Below are 15,990 nucleotides of genomic sequence, written 5' to 3'. Positions count from 1 at the left end.
GAAAAACAAAACAAAACAGACTGAGGGTTTGTGTCTGACCTGGTGGTATTAAACTTAATGCTACACTGCAGAACATTCAAGCTAACGCGTGGTAAAGACTGACGAACCTTCTACCTGAAAAGTTAAATACTGCACACTGAAACTAGAGCCTTTTTTTTTCAACTTTACTGGAGCGATAAACAAAAACACCAACACATGAACAACACAAAGCTGTTTCTATAGAGCGACAGTTTCCACGCAGCTCATTAAACGAACGACTAAGATTATGAATAAGAATGAGGCAGAAAACGAGTAACGTATTGTCCTCGAGCAGATCCAGAGGGAGCGCTGTCTCTGTATCTGTGGAACAAGAGCAGCTTATGGACACGGCTACCTCCAGTCCCTCTGAAGGGCCGTATTACTCACGTAGCCCAGCTGGAAATGCTATAGAAAATGTGTTTGCCGAGAATCTGCTCTCCTTTATCAATCCCAAACAGCAGGGACCAGAGCTTTAAGCGCCGTGCCAGGGCTGCGGCTATAGCAAACATTTCAGACCGTGAAAAGAAAAAACAGCCAATGGTTGCACAAATAAGATTCAGAGTTTTGTCTCAGTAAATCCTTTAGCGCCGAATGTAACACAACACGTCCCACTGAGCGTATTGACGAATGACACGGAGAAGACAATTACGGCGAATGTGCACAAGGACATGACAGCGCACACGTGAAGGAAAGTGCGTTCACACTTAGGGCGTCTTGTTTGGTGAGAACAAATGCTCAAATAGGCATGAACGCAATCTTCAGCACCACGGACAGCGGTGGGGGATTGGGAGTCTCCTTGGAAACGTATACCAGCTCTTTTTTTCCAAGTTGTGTCTGAATATACTGGTTTTGTGTGAGATTTGTTTGATGGGAAGTGCTAGAAATGTTTTAAAAAGAAATGTTTTGGTAAGAAACGGCTCGTGTGGGTGGACGGAAACGTTAAAGTGAGGATAGGAGCACTTTAAAAACAGACGTATTGCGCTATTTTCTGATCTGGTTTAATGTCGTTTCCACGTCACAAACAAATCTGGAGTCTCTCAAACTGAAAACGCGCTGTTCCACCTTGTGATGTCATCATGTGGTGATACAGGAAGTGCTCCGCTGTGTTTTTAAACTCCACACACCTTCATTTCTAGAATCATTTGGTTGATTTCAGCTTGTGGAAATGCGGATCTCTACAGAATTAAAGCTAAAAAGGTAGATGTTCACTTGAAAACTACCACTTGATGACATCACAAGGTGGGACAGAGCATTTTGAGCGTTGAAGATCCAGACAAATTAATAATAACGTGTTACTCAAACATGTGAATTGAGGAGGAAACGGCGTTAGAACATGACTGAAAGCTCAGAGAGTTTTTAAAGTGTCGTTCTAAATTCGTACCAAACACAAACCTAGCCGTGACAAAACGACTCGTCTCACCTATGAAGAGATTCCACTCTGCGTCGAGGTCGGCCTGGTTGGCGAGGCAGCCCCTCATCACGTTCTGACAGTAGTTGTGGCAGGGCTTGAGTCCAGGCAGGCCCCGGCAGTACGGACAATACAACATCTTTGTCAACGCCTTCACGCAAGCCGGCGCCACGTTTACCTATGGACAAAGAACACACAGTTTCACCATTATGCCGCGGGAAAGAAAAAAAAAAAAAACACACAAAAAAAGCGACATTTCAGAGAGCATCAAACAATCTGTGTTTCCATGGTAACGACCTCAGACGGCGCAGAGGTGAGGAGAAGGTAAGTCCCGTTGTGGAAAAGCCAGATGTCGTTGCGCTTTTTTTGTGCGTATCACCTGTTCATAAAACCACACGACAAAAAAGTGGTTTAAAAGCGTGTCCGTGTGCAGCGTTTGTGCGGCGCTGCTGTGTTTTTTTGCGGTTCAGTCGGGTCAGCGGACTGGACGAACGGCCGCGGCGACAGGATTCTCAGCTGTGGTTTACCTCTGAGGCGCAGAAGGGGGGCGAAAAAAGGGAATCTGAAATCAGTCCAAACGTGAAGTGAGTTTGGAGTTTGACCAAAGCATCTGGCGACATCGCGAGGGGACCGCTGTCGGAGGAAATAAATGTAACTGACCCAGACTAGCCTCAAATCTGACAGAGCTAAACACGGTAAACAGGAAGTGATCGTGGACGCACTTCCTGCTCCATCGACTCTGGCTCCAGTTCACTTTACATCAAAAAACTGTCACCTCTCTCTGTAACTGCTGCTTTAGACTCGTCATTTTGGTCTTAAATGTTCATATTAACCCGCTCTACATCGATCCTGCTTCTTTCACTTCGCTTTTGTCTCCGTAAATGAAGATATGAACGTTAATAACAAACAAATCAGGCGCCTGAAGCAATAATAATCCAAAGAAGTGACTTAATCAACCCTCTACCGCTTAAATCTTAATGTAACACAACAAAAACAACACGTATCTCTCAATTATCCCAAAGAAAATGTCAACAAATGCACGAATGACAAATAAGACACTGTTTGAGCTTTAACACGCTAAATCAGACATGTCCAAACTGTGGCTCTGGGGCCAAATTCAGCCCTCAGACCAATTTTTCTTGGCCCATGTTACCTTAACCCTCTGGTGCATAGCAGTCACAGCAGTGGAAAGCTACTAAAACATAACTTTCTCTTTAACGCACTGGTTTATGTGGAAGAGTGCTCTCTGCTGCCACACTCCACTGAGGTCAATTCAGTGGTCAGTCGGTGTAACTGCAAGTAAATTTCCTCGGATTGGTTTCCTTATTCAAGCTTAAACATTGCAGCTATAGTGTTGACATTCCCAAAAACTGTTAAAATGTTTTTCAAAGCATAAAAAGAAACACGTGTCTGTATATTTACAAAAGGCAGTTTTCACAATGTTGTTTCACATCCTGAGAGGAACAAAAACACTTGACCAAGGCTTTCATAATTCATGCATCAGAGGGTTAAACTTTATTTTACTGTACATTTCTGAAAATCTACTTTAACAAGCCGTTATCAAATATTTAATGCGCCCCACTGAGGATGTAAGCGCGAGTTAGACTAGTGTTTCAGTCTAACTTCTAATAAGAATAACGCAGATTTGAAGTATTCACTGTATCGGCGACCGCTCTATGGCGATAAACGATAAGTCGGTTGCCACATGGGTCAAAAGCAGAGGACATTAAAGTGCACCTTAACCTTAACATTAAATTAATTCAGGAAAAGGGGGAGCTCCACAAACTGTTAAAAAAAAGTGTGATGTTATAATTTGTGCTGCCACTCTCAAAGTTTGGGGTGTGCGTTTTGAATGACAATTACACGACGCCTGTAACCTCCGCCTGGGATCTCATTATCAAAGGATATCTACTTTGTAAATGTGATTACTGTGCTGTTTTTCTACCACTAAAACGCTATTTCCTATAACCCTGGAGGAGACCTTTCTTGAATGAATGTATCCACATGCTATTAGGCCATTCTGCCCCATTATGCTCCCATTTGCTCTCCAGACAAACAGGAAGATTGAACAGAGCAGAGGCCTCAGACACCGAGCAAACAAACTGAGACAGATGCAGCACAAACAGGTGGAGAAGAGACACCATCAGACACAAGAAAAGGCCAGCTGCCAACGATCTGATCCCAACACGGGGTTACAAACGCACAAAGGTCTGAAATAAAGGTCTGAAATGTTCTTAAAATGACCTAAAATATCAGCAGTCCAACAGAATCCGATTAAAAAAGGTGCTACTTACCACTTCAAAACAGTAATAAGTGCAATTATTCAAAGCAAAAACATTAAATAGATGTTTTTGTGTGAAATTTCGGACTTTAAAAATACTATAAACCCTATAAATCGACAAGGAAAAGCCCGCATCTACATTCTCGTCAGCTTTCCTTTGGCTCATTTGATGTTTGATGCAGTTACACAACACTCCAAACTCAAAAAGTAGCTCACAAAAACAGCTTCCGTGCATTTTCAGAGCCAGTGCTTTCCTGAAGTCTTTAAGCTTTAAGTCATCAGTGGTTTAAATGTAAATTAGGCCTAATGGGTTCTTGAGTGCAGGTTGATTAGATAATCCCACACTATTTGGCGGTGCTGTTTACGGGGCCCGTTTCACTGAGCCTTTGAGCCTCTGTGTCTGCAGCCATAACCTTTATATCCACACTGACCGTTTAAGACGCACACTTTCACCACACAGACGCACAAATAAGGCTGTAAGGACGCACGGATTAAAGCGAGACGACTGCGGAACTGCGCTCACTTCACGCCGTCGCATTTGGCTCATTTGATAAAGAAGTTTGGACACACTTTTTCATTTACGGTTCTTTATTTTCATGATTATTTAAACTGTAGATTCTCACTGAAGGCATCAAACCTCTAAGTCGACACATATGGAACAGAGTTAACATAAACGCAACTCAAAATAACTCCAAACTTCTTTTAGATTTTAGATTTTTTAAAAAGCCACCCTGTGTTTTGGTCACTGCTTTACACTCTTGGCATTTCTTGACCCTGAAATGGCACAAAGTCAATTCAGTTTATCTTTATTCTAGACTCGTGGTTCATTTTTAAAACAGACAAACACAGTGACAATACAAAAAACAGTAACATTTACGTTTTAAATAGACAAATACACAGTGTCTCTGAAGTGTATCGCACTGAATCTTACACTGTCCGGACAAAAAATAAAGTCTCCACCTGGATTTAACTAAACAAACAGGTCGTCTCCTGCAGTTGGTCCAGTCGAGGTTCAGCAGAGTGAGGTCAGCTGACACCTGAATATACTGAATGACCAGGTTATTCCATCAGTGGATTTTTGGGCATATTCCAAGATGATGGTCAGGATTCATCAGGCTCAAACTGTGACAGTGGATCAGGAGCAGAGACGTCATTTTCACACACGTCCACCACAGAGTCCAGACCTTAACCCCAGTGAGAATCTTTGTGCTGGAGAAGCTTTGAGCAGCGTCAGACTCGACCATCATCAATGAAACAGGTGAAAAATTATGCAACAACTGGATGGAAATAAATCTGTGACGTTGTAGAAGCGAAATTTATGATCAAAGCTAAAGGAACAAACAAATATTAGAGAGTGAGACCTTTTTTTTTTTGGCCAGACAGTGCACATTTGTGAGTGACTTTATTATTTCATTTTCTGTGTTTTTCAGCTGCAAATAAAACTGTACATTAAAGTTCGGGTTAGTACAGTTTGCAAAGTGTTCACTCGTGCAGGAACAAACATCTCAGTCGCACTAGTCCACGTCCTTAAGAGCCACCACAAAGAGCCACCACAAAGAGCCACCACAAAGAGAGCCACCACAAAGAGCACCCGTAAAGCGTTATTAAAAGCCACCTGCAGCTTTTGCACACTGGCTCTTTTGTAAAGAATCCAGAGGTGGAAAGTGTACAACGGAAAACCATTTCAAGTGAATTCATCAAGAATATCACAGAGAAAAGGCGAAAAAAGGCGTTTGCAGCTCTGACAAAGTAAAGAGCGGCTACTTTGAGGATCTGATTGAAAATATGTAGTTGATTTATTAAACTTTTTTATCTTTACTACATATTTCCATGTATATATCTTCCATTGCATGTTTTGTCTTCTGCATGTGAAAAATGTAGAAAATATGGAATAAAAAAAAGGAAAAAAACAAACATCGCAAGAGAAGGTGTGTCCAAAATCGAGTTGTAGAATTCAAAGTTGCCGCACTTCATGACAACAGTTAAAATATGTTACTCAGATTTAACAGACACAAGGTTTTTTTTGAGAGTTTGGAGTGTTTCAGATCTGCCCTTGAGCCAAGAGGTTGCGGGTTAGATCCTCGAGGAGCGTAAACGTCGTCTCGAGTACTAAATGATATTTCTCGTTCACGTTTTTTTTCGTACCTGAGCAAAGAGCTGAAGTTCAGTTTTGAAACGAGCTCAAATGAAATGGACTCGGAGCAGCGCCGTGTTGTGAAATGAACAGTGACAGTTTTTCAGTTGAAGGAAAAATATCTAGTAACCATCAGTCAGTTTGCTCCACTTAAAAACATCACATATTTCAGCACAACATTTCACAATACACGCTTGTTTTTCATCAGAATACTGAATAATTGAAGGAAAAAACGTGGGATTAATCAGGTACTGTCCATTTAATTAAAGTTGGCCTAGTTTTTTGGAAAGCTTATTAAAGAAACATGGAGAAAACAGGGATTTTTTTAAAAACTGTGGTCCAGTGCCGACAGCTTTTCAGCCTTTCAGTTACCAGTATATTTCATCCTCTCCATAGGAAAAGTTGGAGCTGCCCCTGAGCTTCGTGAGCCAGTGGAACATTTGCATTAAAATGGCTCCCGCTCCTGTGCAATTATTCTACAGCCGTTCCTCCTGTAGCTGATACTGTGCCCAGCAGTGGCCCAGGATGAAAGATAATCTGATAATCTTGTTAGTGCTTATTTGGAGCTGAGTGCGGGGAATATTTCACAGCACGATCGCGCTTTAGTGGGCCTCAGATCCACTCTCAGATTAACATGGATCTACTCATCTCAGCGTTAAGTGTCATAAATGTACTCTGTGTGTTTACGTGCGACATTTGTATAAAAGGGATTTAAGTACTAGAAAGACTTCAGGGGCCCAAGAAAATATAACTTAAAGCAGACTTTTCAGAGGTTTAACCATATTATAGTTGTATATACTTCTCATTTACCATCTCCTCGTTGTTTTGGAGTGATTGGTGCATATTTGAGCGATCTTTAATCACTTATTTTCAAGACGCCATATCACTGATCGATCCCTGTTTTCATCTTTGCGCTGTATTTACTTCGTTCTTCAATTTTATTTTTCTTAACCGATGATACACATGGGACTCGGCAGCGTTGCGTAGTCATTTCGTACATACAAATTAAAATATATATATAAAAAATCCACTATTCCTGAGTGTGAGCTGCAGTTGTTCGTAGAAGACGCTGACGTTTTGTTGCGATGACGTTTACGGCGACGTCCGCTCCCATTGGACACAACATTTTTCTAACGTGGAGGTCAGCGGACTTGTTTCTTCGATGAATATTTGGATTTTAAATATGAAAATTACAACCTAATGATCCCCAGGTGTCACAGATTATAACTACAGTACGTAACAGACACAAACACAACAGATCTTCATTAAAGCTGCACTGTGTAACATTTATTTAACATGCTGGTCTCCACAGAGATGTTAAGCCCGACACTTTATATATCGTCATTCATCTTGCATGTGTTCAATACAACATGTGTTTTATTGATCAAATACCTTTAAAAACGCGCATTTGTCCTGTCAGAGTGGTGGCCTCTCCACTGATCTGACCTGGTTACGTTATCTGCATGTCACCCACAGATTGTGTAAAGAAGTGGAGTAACACAGTGCGACGTCGCCCACAGCGTTCAGCTCCAGTCAAATGAAGCTTGTCGATGCTGGAGCGGTTATAAAGGAGCTTCATATTTGTTATTCATGGAGTTTCATAGCAACCAAAGAGCCAATCGGTGAAGGGAATGCTGCTTCCTGCCCACAGCGCTGGTTTAGACGCCTCATTTAACTGTTAATGTTCATATTTTCATTTACAGACCTTATAGTGAGATAACGATACCAGGATCATGTGGAGTTGATGAAGCGGTTAAAGAAACTGTCAATCAAAAGTATAAAATAATACAGTTTGTACTTTGTGACATCGTGCTCTTTCACACAACGACCACGTGCGCTCCCCTGTGGAGAACGCCCCTTGTACATGTGGCGTCATAAAATATAGTGGTCTGGATCAGAGATGATTTAGTGGGCGGTACAAACGTGTGCGTGCTCATTTCGCTCTGTGTGTTTAAACGTGGCACACGAGTAATGACACTCATTATCCACAAATAACTGTGCCCCGTGTCTCTGTGAAAACACACGCACTGTGCAAAGATGTGACACGAGTGATGTGTAAAGTGACAGTCTGGAGTCAGAGAGCAGGAGGGGCGTACAGGGGAAGACAGGGGAGTACAGGGGAAGACAGGGGAGTACAGGGGAGTACAGGGGAGTACAGGGGAGTACAGGGACTTACAGGGGAGTACAGGGGTGTACAGTGGGCGTACAGGGGAGTACATGGACTTACAGGGGAGTACAGGGGAGTACAGGGGAGTACAGGGTCATAAAGCAGCACAGAGGGGCGTACAGGGGAATACAGGGGTGTACACAGGCATACAGGGGAGTACAGGGGTATACAGAGACATACAGAGGAATAAAGGGACTTACAGTGGGGTACAGTGGGCATAGAGTGGACGCACAGGGGTGTACAGGGTCATAAAGCAGCACAGAGGGGCGTACAGGGGAAGACAGGGGAGTACAGGGGAGTACAGGGGAATACAGGGACTTACAGGGGAATACAGGGACTTACAGGGGAATACAGGGGAGTACAGGGGAATACAGGGTCATAAAGCAGCACAGAGGGGCGTACAGGGGAATACAGGGGTGTACAGAGGCGTACAGGGGAAGACAGGGGAATACAGGGTCATAAAGGGACTTACAGGGGGGTACAGTGGGTGTACAGTGGGCGTACAGGGGAATACAGGGGTGTAAAGCAGCACAGAGGGGCGTACAGGTATACAGGTGCGTACACAGGTATACAGGGGGGTACAGTGGGCGTACAGTGATATACAGGGGAGTACAGGTGTGTACGGGTGCATACAGGGGGGTACAGGGGTATACAAGGGCGTGTAGTGGTGTACAGTGGGCGTACAGGGGAGTACAGGGTCATAAAGGGACTTACAGGGGGGTACAGGGGTATACAGGTGCGTACACAGGTATACAGGGGGGTACAGTGGGCGTACAGGGTCATAAAGGGTCATACAGGGGCATACAGGTGTGTACAGGGGTGTGTGTTACAGATCTGTTCGAAAAGCTTCAGACTTTTCTTTAAAAACACGTCTCTATTTGAAAACGCGCTCTGTGCTGCAGCTCCAAACACTAAACCCACAGCAACAGGCTTCACTTTAAGAACAAAAGTCTCTGTGTGCAAAAGTCACGACGCACGGACGCTCAAACTGGATATTTTTAGGCTCAATAATATTTTCTTTGCAATAATGGGCAGATTTTTAATTTAGTTTAGTTTAGTTTCACAGGGATCAGGTGCAAACACATTCATCTTATAAAAGGAGACACACTTTACAGCAGATTTAAAGGTAGTTTTCATCTGCAGGTCAAATACATCCATCCCTTTACAGTCAAATCATCCATTCTCCCATTCTGTTCATTTAAATACATCGCATTTCCACATTTAAAAGTGTTATTTTTGTTGCAACATGATCAGATTTGAGCTGTAGAGAGTTGAATAAGTCACTTTTATGGCTGATTATCACTTCAGTTTAGTGTTTATCTGCTACAGCTCAGGCTTTTTAATGATACTGTACATTTTAAAACTGCTTTACCGGGATAATCCTGCTTTGTGTCAGTGGCATTAGTGTTTTTTTGTGGTATTTCTCAGTATATGCTGCTTCAAAACTTGTCAAGACCGGCCTGTGTTTGTCGGACTGAACCTACTCAACCAAATCTTTTTTCCGTCAGCTAATTACTTTCTTCGATTAAAGGGATTTAAATGGACAACAGTAGAAAGGAGGGAGCCCGGGATGAGCTAGCTGGAGTTTTTTGGAGCGACTGTGAAGTTTAATCTGCCGTTTCACTTCTGAAGTACTTCTCTGTAGTAGTTTTTTTGCAAAAGATCTTAATATTTTTAAGAGTTTTACGAGTGCCGCACCGCACGACCTGTTAATCGAGTCACTGATGCAAATGAACGTGTTTAGTTTGAACGAGAAGTGAACAGTTTAAGCTGAAGCGTGGGACTTTTTTGGAGGAAGATCTGCCACTTTGTTGTTTCTACGCACATCCTATCACTGGAAATTCAGTAATATTCCGCCATAAAGCATTAAACTTATGTGTGGAGAAAGAAAACAGGCAAGTTACAGGTGAAATTTGTCGAGAGTTGACCCTGCGCAAGATCTTTTAGAGAAAAAAATGAACCGAATTAGCTCGATATTGTGTCATTGTACAGAAATATAATCAGAAATGTTCCATAGTGCACCTTTAAAGCAGGACTGAAACTGAAGCAGGACCAAATTCAAAGCATCTAACAAAAAATAAGCTTTGAAATAACGCGTTAATGAACTGGATCGTGCACAACAGACGAGGGAAACCGCACGACGCAAACGTTATGAATCGTTTTGGTGAAGCAGATTCGGGGCATATTGTCGGTAATGTGTGTTAACATGAGACAACAGTTGCGTCATCCCCTCGTATGCGGCGGGGTGTTGTCGTGCGCATATGGACCGCTCCTTCAGGACCTGCACGCGGGACACGCACAGATGACCGAAAATTGCTTTGTGTCGCCAGGTAATGAAGTGGTGAGAGATGACAGTGACTTTGTGAGCGATACCAAGGCCAATCAGCGGAGGGCACTAGAGGGACCGGCGGAGAGGGGGGCCAAAAAGTCTCTCCATGACTCTTTAATAATTATTGTGACAGGTTGAGGTACAGTGAGCTGATTGGACAAGGGTGTAAGACTATATTAGTGCCCCAGTGTCCCCACGCAATTCTACCGCCATTAGCGTCAATAGTAATATGAGTAATCAGTCACTCTGCAAATCGGAGCGCCATCTGCTCCCGGAGACTGGCATGTGCTCCGGGGCAGACGCGCAACTTTATGAACAAAAAAAAGACAGAAAAAATGAAGTTAGTCAAGACACACGAACGTCTTTGTCAAAAAACACAAGTCTGTAAAACGTGGAACCATTTCTGCAGCGTCTGAATTTAGAAATATTCAAACGATTCCGGACAAACGAGGGTTTATTTGGATCCAAACACGACTCTCACATCGACGGCACAAACGAGAGATCGACTCTTTACAGCGGGAGTCGACGACCTTTAACCCCCAAACGAAAGAAAACAACAAGAGCCGCACATACTTTTGATATTTAAAATGAAAATAACACTGTATATAATGGGGTTTTTTTACCGTTGCACTTTGTATAAACGACTGTAGTGTTAAAAATGAATTAAAAAGCTGAACTTAAATGATCCGTGTAGCAAACAGAAAACACCGTGAGCGTCATCCTCGTGTCGCCTTTGGGCTTTTGGAGCGTGTAGTGAAGCCTTGACCTGAATAAAAAAATTAATCGCGGAAAAAAGCACTATGTCACAAACACAAAACGCACAAAATATCTGCAGGAATATTTATTTTACCCGGTGAAAAGGAGTGACGATTGTTTTGAGCGATGAAAAATAATTAAATATAATGTTATTTTAATATTTCAAGATCACAATAATTTTCCAATTGAAACTACATTTAAAAAAAGAACTAACACAAATAAAATACACTTCAATTAAATACTTATAATTTATTTTCCCAAGCCACACAGAGCAGCAGTTTAAGGATGAAAGAGCAGTGTCATCAGAGGAGCAGGAAGTACAAAAGTAAAAGTACAAATACTCAAATAAATGTTTTGTCCAGGTGAGAGAATTACATTTTTCTTTTACTTCGGCTCAAACCTGGAGGACTGAGGATTTACACAAACTGATACTGGAGCAAAAACCCAAGGAAAAGTAAAGCATCACATGAAAAAAATTCTGTTTGAAAATGTACTTAAAGAGAAAAAGTACTTCTCCTAGATTCTGAGATCTAATAAAACTGGAAATGTAATTATTTTGATACAGATTTGTGCCAAATTTTGTTCAACAGAAACAATTCAATCAGTTGCTTTTTATTTGTACATTTTCGTTTTGCTCAAATTATGAACTTGATAAAAAATAAACCTCAGCCTTTTCAGCACGTTTCAAATAATGAAAAATACTTATTAGTCCAGTTTAAAAATGTAGTGGAGAAAGTACAAGTGCTGCTCTCAAATGTACTGAAGTAAAAGTAAAAAGTACACACTGTAAATGTACTTAAGTAAAGTACAGATACCTAAAGAAGTACAGCTGTTTATAAATCCAATACTTTCAACATGAGCCTTGTGGGTTTGAGTGAGTAAAGTGCCTGGTGCAGACGGACAGTTCTCAGTTACATTTTTTAATAAAATTACTTCTCTGAGTAGTTTTTACCACTTTAACTCCTAATTCAGCAAAATATTGTACTGCGTAACAGAACTCAAACGCTCTGGGTACTGTTCCAACGTTGAAAAATGACAAAAACATTTAACAATTTGAGCATTTGCACCACTTAGATACAAGTTGATTTTTTTATTTTTTTGTCATTTTTTGTGGTTTATTCTTTGAAAATACCAAATTTTTTTTGTTATAATGCTTTATTTTATTAATTTAACTTCAAAATACAAATCAAAATCACAATTACTCAAACATTATCTTATTTTTACGTTATTTCTTGGACGTTTCCTTTGCACTTTGTTTGACTTTTGAAGCGAACGTACTCCCTAAGAGCTGTTTGTAGTTTAATACGACTGTTATCCAGGGAAACAAAAGCGTTGAACTTCACGGCGGGATATCGACGGTCTGCACCAGCGCTTCTGCATGAAGGTGATCTTAACCAGTCGTGTTAGTTCTCTAAACATAGTCACACCTTAATCACAAAGGTGTCAGGGCAGAAAAGGCTTATATGGGTCAGCGGTGAAGGTGTCGCTGATGCACGCTCCATATTCACACGTTTCCCTACGCTCCATTCACTGTCACTGCCAAAATGATGCATAGAAAGGGCGGCTTAAGAAGGACCTCTGAAAATAAACAAGAACTACTGATATTTACAACACAGAGTTAAGCCGAAACATAGAACTTTTTACTCTTTCAGTCATTATAATCCACAAGAATAAATTGTTATGTTTCTCAGCGTTTTGCTTCACAGGCGTTTTGTCAGACTGTGAACTTTCTAAGGTCTAGCAGCGCACGGCAATAAGCGCTTCTCACATTTCTGCAAGTATAAAAATAACTAACTCCAATAGTACTGTTGCATCAATTGCTAATGTTGGAAAAATCATGCATCATTTTGTCTCTAATAAAAGGTCTGGGCAGAACAAAGTCATGTTTTTTGCACAGTAGCGACTATTACCAGCACGATCTCATTCCAAGAAAACCTCAAGGTATAATTATGTCGCGAAACAATGATGTTTTAAGAAAGATTTGTTGGAATATAAGAAAATAAATCATATCTGTAGGTGACGCACGGGGTTGCTCTTCGATTTTAAGAGAGAAACAAACAGCCAAGCGCTTGAAAAAACAAAACAAACAGCCCTCGCCCGACGGAAATAAATACCAGAAATCACAGGCTATATATAAAAATGGACCTAACCTGTGAACCTGCGTGTTCCTGCAGCATCGACTCTGGCTCCAGTTCACTTTCTATGGAAACTGCTGCTGTCAGACTCGTCGTTTTGGTCTTAAATGTTCATATTAACCCGCTCTACGTGATCCCGGGGGTTTTATTTCACGTTTTTATCTGTAAATCAAGATATGAACATTAATAAAAGACAAATCAGACGCCTCGATGAGCTTCATTTGGATCTGAACGCTTCTTTACACGGTCTATACTCTCGAATAAAAAGTGTTGACAGCACAAAGTAATATTTTTTTGCACCGTAGCCACAATTACAGACACGACCTTATTCCAACAAAACTGAAAATGTAATTATGCTGCTGTATCTTAGGAAACATTTGTTGAAACACAAGAAAATAAATCATATCTGTAGGTGACGCACTGGGCTGTCTTTAGATTCAAGAGAGAAAGGAGGAACTGAAAGAAATAAACAAAACAAGCAACTCTCACAACAACTAGTAGAAATAAAAGAGCATTAATAGTTGTACAGATATTAAATGATAAAAGGTCACATTTTTAAACGCTTCAAGGCAGTAAAAACACTCCGAGTCACTGGATCTGACCGTTTAAGCAATAATGTTTATGTCTAAAAGCGAGATTCAAACCCCAAAGCTTCAGATCATTGGACAAACGCTCTACCAACTGAGCCACTGTCCCTATTTTAACCACATATTTGACATAATTCACATCGTCGTAACATAAACAGGTCACGATTTAAGCCTTTCCTTCGTCTATCAGTGAAAAGTTACTCTGCAAAACTACCCGATGTGTTAGTTTGGGTGAACTTCCCGTCGTCCCTGTGTGTTAAAAGTAGACAGACCAAAAGACCAGTCCAGAGAGGCTGCACTAAAGTGATCCACTGTCACTTTCATAACCGTTGCCCGGTGACTGCGGCCCACATATGAGCAGCGGAGCACGGAGAAGTGTTTCTACGCCGCTCTCCTGCGTCTCCGAGCTCCTGCGTGGATCCGCTCTGACATGTATGTTCTGTGACAAGTCGTAAGCAGCGGTTTGGGCTTTCTGTTTGATTCACATGGACAAGTGCAAACATGCTAAAAGCTAACACACACACGGCGTTGTGACTTCCTGTCTCCTTTCGCCGAGTCTCCGGTGGATACGGCACACACAGTCCGCCCCGCAGAACGGCCACAGAACAGCGCGGATGTCAGAGCGGAGCACCTTTTCTCCAGAGCCGCCGGGGAAGGTGCTGCTCAAAATGTCACAACTCGGCGCTGACAGGCTTGACTAAGTGCTGCTTAAATAAAGATGGGACGCACGCTTTAAACCGGAGTCATACGAGGAAATATGGGACGAGACGTGATCGTGTGGGGAATCAGGACAACTCCAAAACAATGTACCTTTAATGCACTGGCTCATAAACTTTTCTCTCAGATACGTAAAGAGTTATTTGTGTAGTTTCAAACAGAGAAATGTATTGTTTTTTTTACAGTTTTACCAGGTTTGGGACCAGCACAAATGAGTTTCAGTGAATAACAGAGATATATGATTGACTGTATCACAAAAAAATAATAAATAATATCCATTTACTGTTTCTACTATACAAAAGCTTCATTTTTTCGTAGTTAAAGGTAAAAAACAGTTTCCAGTGGTTCAAACTTATTCCTAATGCTCCAAACTCAATGTGAACTCTAATTTTTCACAGGGATAAGTTTATAAGCTCGTTTCACGACTTTCAGGAGGCAAAGCGGAGTTTTCTTACAACAGGACTGTCCAAACTACGGCTCAGGGGCCAAAAGCGGTCCCCAAGCCAATTTTTGTGGCCCTCATGCCTCCTCCGAAACTGGCCCAATTGATCAGGAAGTATTTTTTTACTCCAAACTGAAGAGATTCTACCTTTATAACCTGAATAACATCACATTATATTGAGACACAGACCTAAAAATAATCGTCCAAGTCTCACTAACGGTAAAATGTCTCTGTGTTAAATGTATTTGACTCACTGGTTTGTGGCCCTCTGCTTCAAATATGTTTCAGTATGTGGCCCCCGGTGAAAAAAGCTTGGACACCCCCGTCTTACAACTCGCCTGCTAACAGTGTTACTATTGGGTCATTGATAAAATTGCTTTATAATTGGACGCAGACGGCGCACGACGCTCTGGTTTAGACCCCGAGCTGCGATTACACATGTACTGAGGCAAAACAGATCTGACTCTACACAGAGACGTACTGTACACGGGGAACAAATGGAATTACTAAAACTAATTTGAAAATCTAAATCAAAGGCGCACTTATGTCTGGGTTTAGAACAAACTGAAAGGATCTTTCTCCATCTCTATTCAAATGTCCAGACTTTCATCTTCAACTTATAAAATCAGTCCCATAAGTAGAGCACAGACTATACCACCTCATAATGTGTTTTATATGGGCCCTGGCACTGACGCAAGCTGTCTTTTACTCTCCTTTTCACTCTCCTTTTTACTCTCCTTTTCACTCTCCTTTTCACTCTCCTTTTCACTCTCCTTTTCACTCTCTTTTCACTCTTCTTTCACTCTTCTTTCACTCTTCTTTCACTCTTCTTTCACTCTTCTTTCAGTCTTTTGTCACTCTCCTTTCAGTCTTTTTTCACTCTCTTTTCAGTCTTTTTTCACTCTTTCAGTCTTTTTTCACTCTCCTTTCAGTCTTTTTTCACTCTCCTTTCACTCTTCTTACACTCTTTTTTCATTCTTCTTACTCTTCTTTCACTCCTCATTCACTCTCCTTTC

The 15,990-nt window shown here is 41.5% G+C and overlaps 1 protein-coding gene across 1 annotated transcript in view; it reads right to left on the bottom strand.

Annotated features, from left to right (window-relative positions):
• The window catches only part of gpc6a (glypican 6a), a 201,763-nt gene that overhangs the window by 65,411 nt on the left and 120,362 nt on the right, over nucleotides 1-15,990 (bottom strand). The window contains exon 4 of the mRNA XM_055230406.1: nucleotides 1,439-1,604. Coding sequence (XP_055086381.1) covers nucleotides 1,439-1,604 — 166 coding nt within the window. The remainder of the gene's footprint in view (nucleotides 1-1,438; nucleotides 1,605-15,990) is intronic.

This window comes from Periophthalmus magnuspinnatus, chromosome 3 (assembly GCF_009829125.3).
Source record: "Periophthalmus magnuspinnatus isolate fPerMag1 chromosome 3, fPerMag1.2.pri, whole genome shotgun sequence".
In the NCBI taxonomy this organism is placed as follows: domain Eukaryota; kingdom Metazoa; phylum Chordata; class Actinopteri; order Gobiiformes; family Gobiidae; genus Periophthalmus; species Periophthalmus magnuspinnatus.
The sequence above is the reverse complement of the archived record's forward strand: the minus strand, read 5'-3'. Positions and strand labels throughout refer to the sequence as shown.